The following is a 14,377-nucleotide window of genomic DNA, read 5'->3' as shown; positions in this document are numbered from 1 at the left end:
TTAGTCCAAGCTAATACTTAGCTACCTGTGGCCTCTGAGAAAGTACTGCTATTTTTACATTAAAGTAGGATGAGTACTAAATTTGTAATTTCCTTGTATTCTCTGGTAGCCACACTCTCTGATTAGTGGGTTAACATAAATCTAAGTGTAAATGTTATGCAGCATGTTGCATGTTGTCTGGGATTGATTTATGGACAATCAAAATACTTGATTTATAAATTTAATTAAGTCTTTTTTCTTTGAAATATAATTGAAAGTGTTTCAAAAGTTGCCTTTTTATAGTATTTATAATTCTACGGTAGGATTACAGTTCTATAAGTGTTAGGAAGAACTTCTACAATAAGCAGTTAAGCAAGGAAAATTGATTAGGAAAGGCCCCAAGGTAAGATTAAACTGGATTTAACTTACAAATATTTTAATATTGGTAGCTGTCACTAGATGGGTGGTTAATCGCTTTGCCATCATAGTATCATCAGTTTTTTCTTTGCCATCATAGATACTCATCAATATGTTCCTTTTCACAAGCATTATAACCAAAATATTAAAATTTGGAAGGCTTGGATTCTTGTCAGATGTTAATTTCTACAGAGTCTCTTCATCGAATTGGTAACAGAATTAAAACCAAACAAATTATTCTGTTATTTCTATTTTGTTATGCCAATGAGAACATTGACCAGGCTGCCTAACTGCTTTGACCTGTCAATAAACTGCACAAAGACAAAAGTTTTCAATTGAACTTTGGGTAAATGAGGAGAGTCACACAATCTTCACAGTCTGAAACAATCAAGAAGTCTTAAAGTGAAGTACGGGTGGCAAGGAATAATTAGGATAACCCTGGAACAATTTAACTGAGTGACAATGTCATCTTTCTGCAAGCCAGGAAATGTGAGTGATGGAACGTTTAGAGGTATCAATAACCAAAAGACAATACAGGAAAATATTTTTTCCCTAACCTTTACTGATTCTTCAGTTATTTTGATTATGACTAGATCATAAGCATTATTTGAAGTCTCCAGAGTATGCTATTTTTTATTTGACAAAGGAGTTAAAAAAAAACAACCTATTTAGAAAGCTGCAGTATGATTTGTTTGTGTTGTTATTGTACACGCAAGGATACTGTGGATTTGTAAAACGTGATATAAAGGCTGTACTAGAACAAATGCAACATTTTCTCTATGAGCTATGTATGGCAAATTGAAAAAAAGTGTCCCAAATTATGCAGTACAAAAAGTCACTACACTATACTATCAACTCTCAGCTGAACTATCAATCATTGTGTATACTCCACAAATTACAGAAGTATTTCCCAGATATATTGAAGATGTTGAACTCTTTATGGATGACTGGAAATAACTGCATGAAAACCAGAACAAGGAATAAAAGATGAAGAGACAGGAATAGTAGAGATTGGAATGAGCAGGACAGAAGGAATCTCAGCTTGGGATACAGATAAAAAATGCCTTTATATTTCACTCTAAAGCCCAGGGCAGGAGTCAAATCTGCTGATTCTCACTCCTCTTCTGCTGTCAGCAAATATCTATGAAATGTGTTAGCAACATTCCCCACCTCCTTCTGGTGCCAATCCATTCAGAGTGCTACATCTTTCGTTGCCGTTTTCTATAACAGTACTTCAGGTGACCTATGCAGCAGACACCAAAAGCCTTGAGATGCAGGTAGGATCTCACATTATGGAATTTCTGCTTCTTTTCAGCTTGCTCTTTTTAAAAGCAAGGAAACTGCTCTCCCAAACCTCTCACGCAAAAATATAACACATGTAAATGAAGTACTTCACAGCTTAAAAATTCTCAAATCAAAGTTGCTTATGTAGCTTTGGTTTAGCTGCTTTGTGTGCATATGCATTATCATTTACATGATCACATCTTCTCTCCTCTTAGGCAGAGAACAAGAGCAGAAATGAGAGCTGTATAAAGGATGCTATCATCCATAGGAGTCCCACATCCCTGCTTTTGAATATATGTCTTTGTACCAACTTCAGTATGATGGCTGAGTAGCAGAGAACAATAAGAATATTAATGTGATGGAGACAGGGGATGGGCTGATGAGACAAGGAGCTTGAATCATGGAGAAGTGTAGAAAAAATGATAAAGAAAATAAGACAAAGTGAATGGATCGAGTGAAAGGTGGGACTGTATAAAGAGTTTTGGGGGAGGAGAAAGTAACTGCTGCTCTGGATCACCAGACTCTATTCTGCTTTCTCTGTACAGCTCATTCCTTTTCACAAATGGTGAACCATTCGTTGTGTAGAATTGCCTAATTCCCACAGCTCCATGAGAATTCAATGGGAAGTTGGACTTGAATATATATATAGTTCTCTGTAGAGTGAAGAGCTAGGAGTCCTGTAAATATCAAATTGAGCAAGTAAAATGATATGGGTACATTTTCTCAATTTAAACTAGTGTTAATAACAACCCTGACTTATTTCAGTGTATAACTGTAGGTGGAAATAAATTAATTCCAAATGAAAATAAATGAATCCCCTTATAACCAAGATATATTAATAAGGAAACACTCAGGTGTGGTGTTAGTGACACATATGCGAGTGAATTAGTTGTCATATCCTGAAAGTACAGTTTGAGAAAAGTTCAGTGAGGAACAAACGGGGTCACACATGGGATAATGAGGAAAACAGAGGAAATCCATTAGTTGTTTAGGAAGTTATTACTGCCTGTCCAGTGCTACATACTATTTGTTACCCAGTAGAAAAATAAGTGATCAGAAAATGAAGATCTGCCTTGTAATGAAGACGCAAAAGTGATCTGAGTTAAGTTAGCCTGTTTAAAATTCTAGCACTTTCTAAAATTTGTACTAATTTAACTGAGTTTTAATATGATACTATGATACTACAATAATAACTCCTAAGTAAATAGGAACTATAGGTTAGCTAAACCTAAACCTGTAATTATTAGTATAATTTAATCTTGTTTTCTTTACTTGCAAAATAGGTAAAGAAAATGGCACATAAAGGAGTGGGAATCAAGTTCAAGTGATCTTCTATTCTCTCCATATGAAGTAGGCTTGACTACTGATATTTAAGAAAAGTGGAGGAATGTTATAATCCAGGAACACTTTCCCAACTTAAATAAAGGGTTAAAGCAGCAAAGTATATGCTTAAAGTACTATGCCTGCTGCCCCAACAGTCTTGTCTATGTAACAGCTTTACCTATGAAATTGCAGCTCTCTGATCATCTACAACACATGCCAACCTAAAAGTCAGGCCCAAATCTGACTTTCTCTGAGGTTATTTACCCATACTCTGCTTATGCTCTGATCACATATATATATATATGTATGTTCAGTGATCTCATTTATAGCCTTTCCTCTTGCATATCACATTGTTTTCTAGCAAAAGATAACAATACAATCTGAACTGACACTTCAGAAAAGTAATTTAAACTGGAGGGGTAATACATGTGAATTCTGTACCTCTTCCTTGCACTTGCTGACTAAATCAAATAAGACTAGAGAGTTATCTAACTTCAGTAGGCTTCTCATGCTTGCTTTTTTATCTTTCTCACAAGTTAAAGTTTGTTTTTTCATCAAAGCACTGAACTTAAGAAATCCTAGTTAAGGCAATAATGTATGGTAAAGACAGAATAATGCTTAGCATTGCACCATAAGCTACCCCTTTATCCCAATTATATTTTTCCTACTCTTTTTTTTCTTTGTTGTTGTTGTTGTTGTTACTTAAGAAAATCTTTCCATGTTAACCATACAACCATCTCAGGAATATCACTAACTCATACCACTAACAAACCCTACAGTTCTTCAACATACAGAATTCCAATCGAGCACATGGTGCAGAAAGACAGATCAAACCTGTCTCTCAATTCTCTAACTCTCGAGGCTCACAACTGTCATTTCAAAGAACTGAAAGAAAATTGTGAGGAATGCATTTTAAGTAGGGGAATAACTAAGCTGACACTAAGAAACATAGTCAAATGAGAAAATGCATTAAGCTGTTAACAGTGATATAAACCTGGGGAAGATTATGCAAGCATTAGGAAGAAACAGACTGTTTCCTCTCCCCTCTAGTCTAACTCTGAGAATTACCATCTCACTAGTTATGTAGTCAGAAGTATTTCATCAGTCTAATCTCATGAGAATTCTCTGTTCTACCTAGCAAATTCAAATGTTCAGAAAAGAACTGGAGTTCAAACATCTAGATGAAATTTCACTGCTGTCACTTAATGAATACTCAAAAGAAAATACTACATCAACAGATTTACACATAGACCCAGCCTGTGTGGAATTTCTAGAGAATTCGCACACTTCTCAAGCACGGATCAACCACCTCTGCAGCATCTAGCAGAACTCCAGATAGACTGCATTTCTAATTTCTGATGTAACTATACACTGTTTGTGGTCAAATAAATATTTATAAGGAAAATATTTGTTCTTTATATCTTACTTGAGTTCTTGTGAGCTTGTGGCCAGCATACTTCGAATGCTTTTGTCAGCCAACGGACAGCCAGACAAACTGTAAGACATGGTAGGACAGACAAGTAAGTTAATCTTCTCATTAACTGAACACTCCCAACAAACACAACATAAAAATTAAAAAGTAAAAGTTTGTAATGCAGAAAAGCGATGGGGCAAGTGCTGTAATATTGAATTTTGTAATATAGTTAACCCTCTGAATATATTTAGATATCAACGTTACTTCCAAAATTACATACTGTAAATGTTCTTTTTTTGTTTCTCTGAGAACTAGTAAAATGTAACAAAAATATTTGTGGTTCCTGGGTTAACTACTTAAATGCTTAGAATGCTTTGGAAATTTTAGTAATCTATTTAAAAATAAAAGACGCTTATACAACACACAAATTAGCATGCTTTTAAGATCAACATATACTACTCAAAGGGTTAACACATAGTTCAACGTTTTACTTTGACAGCATTGTTGAGGTAAGCTGAAAACAATAAATTGAAAAGACAGAATCCACCATGAAAAAAATGAAGTCACACCTTCTATGTGAGGCGTAATTACCAGTCACATGACCACTCCCATCACACCCTGGTGTTGGACATCTGCCACCAAACAAAAACAAAAACAGCCAAAATAGTAAGTATGTTTAAAAAAAAAGCTTTTAAAAGTTTCATTGTTTCCAGTTTAGCTGCAATGACTGCAAGGGGTTTTAAGCATCCTAATTGAAAAGCTGCAAAATGAACAGGATTAAATGAAAATGGCGTCTCAATACAATATAGCATCATTAAGAACAAGCAAATACACATTAACTTATCACTTTACTTAACTGGCAGTTTGAAACATTTATATGCTGCAAATGTTGCATGCTCATACTGCAAGGCGTATATGTACTTGTTTGTTTAAAAAAAGACAAGAGAGGAAAGGTTAAAAGGAGAAAAATAATTTCACCTCACATTATGCTTACGTTATTAAATCCTTTTTGCTCTCTTTGCATTGAGGGTATTTGGGTTTAGGACTTGGGATTGTAACTTCACCAGGATACCTTCTTTCTTCTAGCGCCTCTTGGAATGGATCCAAATCTTCTGGCTACAGGCAAATATATGAGCATTAGTCTCAGCCAGGCTACAACTTCCATAAAATACTATGAATTAGAGTCTCCAGAGATTCTCTCTGCTTTTTTATCCTACTTCATCAGAGAAAATCCATGACATTGTTTAATATTCTTTTACCTAACAAACTTTTAAATAGTCCTTACATACTTTGACGCAGTCTTTGCAGTTTGTGGGAATTAACTAGGCTATTTAATTAAAGGGGAAAAAATAAATAAAAATTAAAAAAAAAAAAAGCCTGTTATATAACTGATGTATTATTTTCACTTAAAATAGTTAATACTTTTTCTAAAGACACTGCAAAACTGAGGAATAGGAATAACGAATAAAAGTAGCATCTTGTTCACCAAAGAGACATCTGATGATTTTAATAATTTAGAACACTCCAAACACGAAATAGGAATGAATGTAAAAACTGTAAGTTTGGGGAAAACTCAATGGATATGTCTGAAAAATGTAATTATATAATTTAGAATTATACTCGGTAATTCAAAACCATCTACTGCAGCAACAAAGTGGTTGAATGCACTGATTTAGAGATTCCTGCAGATGGTGCTACAAACACCACAGCAGAAATGTATCATCATGTTTGCTCTGAGAAACGTTTCATATTGTATATTTTACCTCATATTTTATTGATAAAGATAGATTTCCTAATTCCAGTGAAATTAATATCAGAACAGTGACTAATACCAGAGATAGGATGCATGCACAGAGGAAATGTTACTTTGTTCTAAGCATCAAAGGTATTGAGCTTAGTTTTAAGGTTTAATTAAAACAGGCCTGAAACGTATCACACACAAATTATTAGCCCAGTTTTATAGTTTTCACCATGGAAAAACAAAGAACAGTGTACTGAAGTCTCCAAACATCTATTATATATTGAATGTAGCACTGTAAGCTATACAGTGAATAAGAGTTGAAGCCTTACAAACAAGATCAGTGTCATTAAATCTTGTCAGCAAACCTTTTTCAGTGCCTTGGCCCACACAAGAACACATCCCACGTGATCTATGTTTTATACAGAAAATAAGTTCACTAACTTACTTTATTTGCCTTTTCTGTTTAAAAGGTCTTGCTGTTGTCTTAGTATTCTGAACTGAAAAGTAACACTAATTTCAAATATCCCTTCTCTGTATAATTCTTTAAACAAAGTATTTCATTAATGCAGGCACTTTCATACATAGAGCTAACAGGAGTACTTAAGTATTCTAGAAGAAGATTAGCTGAAATAGTTGAAATCTTACAATACACTCTGATGCTTTTGTTTAAATTGATTTCTAAGCAATACATACTTTCAAACATTCAGCACATCATTTATGGTTTTCAGATTCAGTGGGATATCTCTTATCTTATCTTGAGAGCTGATTATCCCAGTATTGCACAGTTCTGTCAACTTGCTTATATAGGGTATCATAATCTGGATAAAGTGAAACATCTTTACTGCAGAAAATATTTGTTAAAAAGATGATATTGTTAGAAAACATGATTCAAATTCATGGTTCAAATGCTATCTTATGCAACTTAGTCACAGATCAGATATGTGTCAGCATGATGTATTTCTAAAGATTAACCAGCAGAAGATGTTTGGTAGAAAACCACCCTTTTAACATCTATTGTTTCCTCTTTCCCTCCAAATATCAGAAATACAGTGGTTTACAAAAAGTAGATCTCAATGAGAACGAAAAAATGAAGAAGACATACATTAATCTCTTTGGAATCATCTTCATCTATCCTACTGGGCTTCATTTTAGTGTAGTCCACTGGTAAGTCCCAGCAGTCACCCTCGTTCAGTTGGTAACAGCGGTTGTTCATCACTGCTTGTCGTTGTGGTGACATTGGCTCCAGTGGTGTCAAAATGGTACAGCAACCATCTCGCTGCCTCTGCTTGTTCATACTCAGGTCCAACGTCCCATTTTCATCAACTTCCATATCAGGATTCTGTCAAAAGAAGAAAAATATTCTTAATTTAGCTTCACACTAACAAACTGCTACCTCTGTGTTCTTCAGTATATTTGATTGCCTAGCAGAATAATAAAACGTGTTTCCATTCCTGTATAGATTGAAAGCACTGAGCCCCCTCCTACACATAGCATGATGCTATTACGCAACATTAATGCTGTTCTAGTGGATTTCTTCCTGAATGGCTAATCTGATGTTTAGGAAAGCAGGACAAGAGCCTTCTTTATGCTCTCCCACCACCCAGAAAGAAAACAGGTAGAAAAATCAGGGTGAAAATGAGAAATCTCTAAAGGTATTCTTCTTGTTGTCTTTTTCCTCTTGGTCTACTCTGTGAACTCTTGAGTTAACATCTGCATAATTCTTGTTTGAAGTCCTGACACCTGTCTAGGTGACTGGAGTAGAAAAAAAGTAGCTAGCATCAAATAAATTTGTTTCTTTGTGTATTTAACATTATCAGTCAGTTATTAAATAGATACTGTCGGTGAATTAATAAGGAACACAGGACACCAAAATAAGTCCTTTTGGACACTACTTCACAATGTTACAGGAACAGGAAATACCTTTAAATTTCACTGTTCCTTCACTTAAGATGTAAGAGTATCAGCACTTTGTATATCTGTCTTTATAATGAATAAATTTTGGTAATGAAATAGTTGTGATGATCTCTGTGGCAACTGAGGCACTTAGAAATACAGGGTGAGTACAAGCACTGACTTATTTCTTTACAGAAACAAACAAGTGTTGTGTGATATTTTTGAGTGAGGGGAAAAAAAACATTAAAGTGAAGATGAATTTAAACAAATATTCACTTATCTGTTCAAAAGTGAAGCACAAGAAATTTGGTTTCAAAACCAGTGTGAATGCTACTGACTCCTTCTATGTCTAGTGACTATCTAATAACAAAAGAGCTGCAGGAAAGCATTGTGAATGCAAATCCCTTTTTGATCAATTACTGCCTTTTCTCATAACATAAATACAGTTGATATTATCCTCCCATTTTTATTTAGAAAATATTTGTTAATTACCTTGGAGTCATTCATTCTGTTTTTACATAGGGCAAAACATTAGGAAAGAGGCACCTTCTGTTTTTAACATATAAGACAAAAGGTATTTTATTCCAACTTTTCACATTGTGTTGATACAGAATACAACTGTATTTTTTTACATTCCAAAAAGAGATTTATCTCTTCAATATTACTAAATAAGTTAATGTAAAAAGCAGCATCTGAAAACAACCATTTCAGATTAAATTGGGTTTTACTTCTAGTATCTGCGGCTAAGGGTTTAGTTTCCTGTGAAATTTCTAGAGGCCTCTACATGGTGAGAGCAAGGAAACCTTTGTCTACATGAAGAAGAAAAGAACATGTCTGCCAGCTCAAAATCTCTCTTATAAGCACAATAAAAACCTTCCCACCGCACTGCATCTGTCTACTCAGCCATCTAGTGGTCTCCTATAGGTACCGCTGTACTGCTTGTTGATGCATATTAAATGCTAATCTTTTAATAGCTATCAGAGTCAAAAAGTAATGTTTAAAATTAAAAAACCAAATGTACTAAATCTTTACTGAACGCTAATAGTATACTGTTTTTCTTAGAATATAAAGCTTAACAACAACGTTTATTATTTGTCTCCACAGTCATTTCATAACATACTGAGACTATGAACATGCAGAACATTGGTGACTCTGCACCTGCTAAACACCTTTGAAATCACGTTCACTGGAGGATTTAATGTTTGTTTCAAATGCCTAATGCAAAGAATTAAGAATTGTGATAGCATGCACAGGCAAGAAATTCTAACAGACAAGCTGCATAGATTTCTTTTTAATAGATCTTACAACCTTAGGTCTCATATACGACTTTTAAATGAAATCGTATCATTAAATCTTGATCTTTTCACAAAATGTATGAATCAGCCAGTGCTTAGCAAAAAAAAATCTGTAGTGCAATTAATACCACTTGAACAATTCAAACAGTTTTATAATTACAGATCTCACTACTAAGAGACAAACTAAAAAACGAGTGAGTACATGCTATAATGCTTTCGGTTTATATACCGATCGGGTTTTCCCAAGATACTCGAGAGCAATTTCCTTTTTCTGCTTTAACAGAAACGTGAGATTATGTTAATTTTGAGTAAAAGAAAAAAAAAAAAGAAAAAAAAAAAAAAGAAAGCATTCTTCCTTCTATCAGAGGCACAAAGCTAGTGCAGTAAAGACGAATCTTCATCAACAAACAGAATTACTGATTTTTACCCTTGCACAGAGATCCTGAGGCTTAGTGGAGAGGTTCTGAGGCATCTCCCTGCAGCGGGTGGAGAGATTCAGAATAGCAGTAGCAGCCATGTGCGCTGCCTCCATGTCATGAGTGTAGTCAAAGCTGCTCTTGCTGCAGGTACTGCTGGCACTGCTGCCTCCACCACAACTCATATTGCTGCTGCTGCTAGGGGCATAACTGCTTGTTGTGCTGCTGGTTGGACTTGAATTCTTACAGTAGCGTTTAGCTGTGGGAAGAAATATGACAAGTATGACTCAAAAGAACTAGTATTCTGCATAAGTGAAGAGAAAAACAAACTGCTGGAGGTGAAATTTATAATGAGCAACAGTAACCAATACAAAAAAAAAAAAACAACACAATGTGATAAGAATGATGGCTGTATTTCTTGATTTCTGCCTGTGATTTTTATATGCTAAATATATGAGATTGTATGAAATAATTCCCCATACAAATCTGTATGATGTGATCATGAATTTTTCTGACAAACAGGCTGGATTTAGAAAACAATAAAAACACAAAGAAACACTGCTTTTACCCACATATAGAGTTAGTCAAAAGGTATGATCTGCTCAGGTTGTTCAGTTTTACTAATGAGGGCCAACATAACATTGTAGGACCTTTCATATCTACATGAGCAAGTGTAGTTTTAAGGTCTGCACTCCCCAAGGCTACTGGACATAAAGCACACTGGGACTCTGGACCAAAGTGCTAACCATATATTCTTAAACACTTCATACTTCCTAAAAGGATATTCCTTCCTATACATACTAGGAGAGCAGCCATCAAAAAGGAGAGGAAGACAAGAAGATGATGAAAGAAGAAAGCAAGAAGCCACATGTCAGTTATACCACGGATCTCACAAAGGCAAAAGCAGTGGCTGCATAAATGGAAACAAACATAAGTGAATCACCCCCAGCTTCAAACATCCCAAGTGCTTACAATTCTTTATAAAAACAATAAGGGCCAAAGATCCTCATTACTGCTCACACCGAGACACAGAGCACTGTATTCTGACTGACAGAAACCACTAAGGCACTGACAAAGCTCACTTCCATTCTATTTAAATACAATGTAGAACTGTTGCACTGCATTAAGACATGCTCCTTACAGCCAAATGTATTATAATAATAATGCAAAACAGTCCTATTAGTCCACTTATTTCTGCAATACTTTCCCCAAATAAATTATTTAAAAGCAATCCTATAAAATGCACTAAGTTGTCAACTAGGCTCCAAAATCTAAGTTTACATATTCTCATATAAAAGTCAAGGTCATAGGATACATAAATGGATATTACAGTGACTATTTCCCCTTAAGATGGAAATGTATACTGCAGAGATCATACCATATAGCACAGTATAACAATAACAAACTAGCATGCTGATTAGAGAGCTGTACAAAAAAGGTCAGACTCTAGCTAGAGCTCTTCTGTGATGGGTTCCATTTAAATGCCAGACTCTTCAGGTGCATTTGTCTGAGCAGACATACATATAATAATCTGCTCCCATGAGCACAGCCCATTTGTGAACCACAGGCTGCTGTGCTAGGCAGGTAATATTCAAAAGAAGAATCAGAAAGCAAAATATCTTTGCTAGAGCTTATGTCATCTCTCTTCTTCTTAAAAAAAAAAAAGAAAGAAAAAGAAAAAGAAAAAAAAAATCATAGTGCTATTTTTACTGTAAAGGAAACAGTGTTTCACTTAATTCATAACAGATGGAATTTTCTCAGGAAAGCCACATAATGCACAGGGTGTGATTTTTTTTAAGTGAAGCGAATGCTGAACATTCATCACTTCTCTTTGTCTTAAACACATAGTAGCACTTTTGCAGGGTATCCACTAATTATAAACCTGTGAACAATTTCTCCAGAGTTTCATTATTAATACACTAGTCAGTGGCAGTCATTAAAAAATCAGCACTTATCCATTCTTACTTTGTAATGGTATCCAAAACACACAAGATTTTTTCTGTATTTAAGGAAGGAAATAATTGACTGACTCAGTTTCTACTGTGTTAACACAGCAAGCACCCTGTACAGCTAAGCATGTCAAATTAGAAATATCTTTCAAAATTTATATGAACAAATAAAGCTTATGTTACTTGCAAAAGAATGCTAGTCTTCTCACAGGACGTCACATTTAAATGAACATAAGAGACATACTACATGTGAAATCATATATGTAACAATGTGTGCTAAAGGAGGGAAATAGGCAGCTTTATACACAGGACTAACCATCAGAAACTCATGCAGGCTCTGATATGGACTCCTCTGTGGCCTTGGTCAAGCTATATTATCCCTTGAATTCATTTTCTCTATAAGTAGAAAATTGCTTCTAAAATTTAGTTGTGTTGTGATTCACTTGCAAAACACTTTGAAGACTTAAAGTGCTATATGTATGCTACACAGTTCTTGGCTTTTAGATAACCAACGGTTTAAGCAAAACTCAGAAGGAAATGGCCATGGTTATTTTAAATTAACTGTAAGTGCACATTTTAAAACAAGTCATATAGCCCAGACTGCTCATCCCATGTTAGCTTTTCAGGAGAAACAAAGATCACCAATTTATAATGAATTAAGTCCATTGCTAAGGAAGGGGAAGCTACACTTTCACTATCACATAATTCTGCTTGCTACATCTGCCAACTCTATGACACCAGATTCTGGAGCTCTCCAGTCTACCTGTGCTTTATAATCCACCAGGGAAACCAAACACAGAGGACACCTTTTCCATCAATAATAGATACAAGTCTAATCCATTGTATTTCCATCCCGTACACTGGCTGTCTATCAGGCATGTCTAGGGGCACATCACAGAGAACATCTCTAAGTCTACAGACTCCTCTTCCTAATTAACAACAGGGGAGAGGGAGAGACCTCAACAACTTAAAGGAGCAAACTCTAATATTCGGAATGGAACTTACTCAGAGAAGCCCATCCCCAGTATTGCCTATATACTGAACTTATTAAGGACATTAATTACAGTTTCAATGACCTTTATGACTTGCACAATGAGATATTCATCTCATCTTATTTCAGGTATCTGATCTAATCACTACAAGCTTTCTCTATCAGCAACAGAAGAAATTAGAATTTTTGGGCAATGATGCACCTAGTTCAAATGTGTACTTTAGGAGGAGATGAATGGCATTAAAGAAGCATCTATCTTCCTCTATGGATTTGAAAAGGGTGACTATTTCAGATATAGGTGGTATACATCATAGAATTCTAGATATGGTCAGATGAATCCCACCCCTAACGTTTTCTCAGTGTTTTGACAGAAGGTCCCACCACTATTGGTGGGTTGAGAGGAGTTTCTGTCATCATCTGAGAAACTGGAAGGACTGCATGCTGAGTCTAACTGTTCTTATATATGTTGCTGTATACCAATAACCCAACAAACCCCAAGATGTGGACAACCATGAAACTGGTATAAAAGATAAAGCAAATACAGAAACATAACAAGGGCTTATTCTTCAGGAGTTACTGAAGCATTCTATTTCACAATACAAAGTATCCATTGTTGTTTGTTTGTTCAAAAAAAAAAATAAAATCAAGAAAACAATACAAAGGAGATATTTATGTTAATGTCACTCACAACCATACACTTCTTGAACATATAATGCCTTCCTCTGATGATGAAAGTACAATGCTTGCTTAAGAATAAAAATAAGACTGAAACATGAAGTTATTGATTTTTTCATATCCTTAAACTGTTTGTCACATCTTACATGATCAGAAAAATTGACTACTTAGATGCAAGTTCCCCAGAAAATTTAGGCTTTCTTTCAGTATTTTCAAGATGAAAATACTTTTCAAAACGGAATCATCTGCTCTCACATAAACGTGTATGTGCCGACACACACAGTCCATACATGTGCATATTCACAGGTTCCCTAGTAACACACTGATTCTTGCCCTCTGCAAGATTAGACAGAGCACATATGCAACAGTTTTTCTTATATTGTTAGCTTACTAACCACAGTTACAGTTAGCGCATTATCTTTAGTAATGCCCAAGCCCTTACTCTGACACAGGCAAATGTGATGAGTGTATGAGAGAAGAAAAAAGGCCACTTTCACTCAAAAATGAGTTGCCTTTCATAGCTCTTCTCCTTTCTGATATAGTGAAAAAATATGCCTGTTGATTCTAAGAGAAAACAAAATATCCAAAAAATTAGAGATATAAAGGTGGGAGCTGTATGAATTTTCCCTTTCTTTACCTGCCTAGCTTCGAATGTCAGAATCTGTGCTCAATCAACAGCATAAATTGTTTTATATAGTATATTTATTTCTGTTTTCCTAACAAAAAATCTGGCACCTGCTTGAAATTTCCTATGGTAGTAAGTGCAGTTAATTTTCATCCCCTAATCAAAATCCTCTTGCCTGATGGACACTGTTGTATTCACTTGAACTGAAGCCACTTTCAGTATAATTCTAAATGTAATGTGAGGTTTACCAGAGAACTCTACAGGTGTATTCACAAGGATAAAATGAGCACAAATGCCTCATTAAGTAAGTAGCAGAGATTTCTGAAGTGCAATGAGGTCCAGGTTTTCTACTTCCACATCCCCACAGAGTACGTA

The 14,377-nt window shown here is 35.1% G+C and overlaps 1 protein-coding gene across 30 annotated transcripts in view; it reads right to left on the bottom strand.

Annotated features, from left to right (window-relative positions):
- The window catches only part of MYT1L (myelin transcription factor 1 like), a 290,751-nt gene that overhangs the window by 48,319 nt on the left and 228,055 nt on the right, over window positions 1–14,377 (bottom strand). For 22 of the 30 annotated variants that reach the window (XM_072333541.1, XM_072333549.1, XM_072333556.1 and 19 more), the window contains 5 exons: window positions 9,774–10,021; window positions 7,261–7,497; window positions 5,412–5,533; window positions 4,987–5,049; window positions 4,430–4,498 (listed from right to left, as the gene is read on the bottom strand). In XM_072333541.1, coding sequence (XP_072189642.1) covers window positions 4,430–4,498; window positions 4,987–5,049; window positions 5,412–5,533; window positions 7,261–7,497; window positions 9,774–10,021 — 739 coding nt within the window. The remainder of the gene's footprint in view (window positions 1–4,429; window positions 4,499–4,986; window positions 5,050–5,411; window positions 5,534–7,260; window positions 7,498–9,773; window positions 10,022–14,377) is intronic. The other 8 variants (XM_072333560.1, XM_072333564.1, XM_072333562.1 and 5 more) reach the window with 1 other exon arrangement.

This window comes from Excalfactoria chinensis, chromosome 3 (assembly GCF_039878825.1).
Source record: "Excalfactoria chinensis isolate bCotChi1 chromosome 3, bCotChi1.hap2, whole genome shotgun sequence".
NCBI classification, from domain to species: domain Eukaryota; kingdom Metazoa; phylum Chordata; class Aves; order Galliformes; family Phasianidae; genus Excalfactoria; species Excalfactoria chinensis.
The sequence above is the reverse complement of the archived record's forward strand: the minus strand, read 5'-3'. Positions and strand labels throughout refer to the sequence as shown.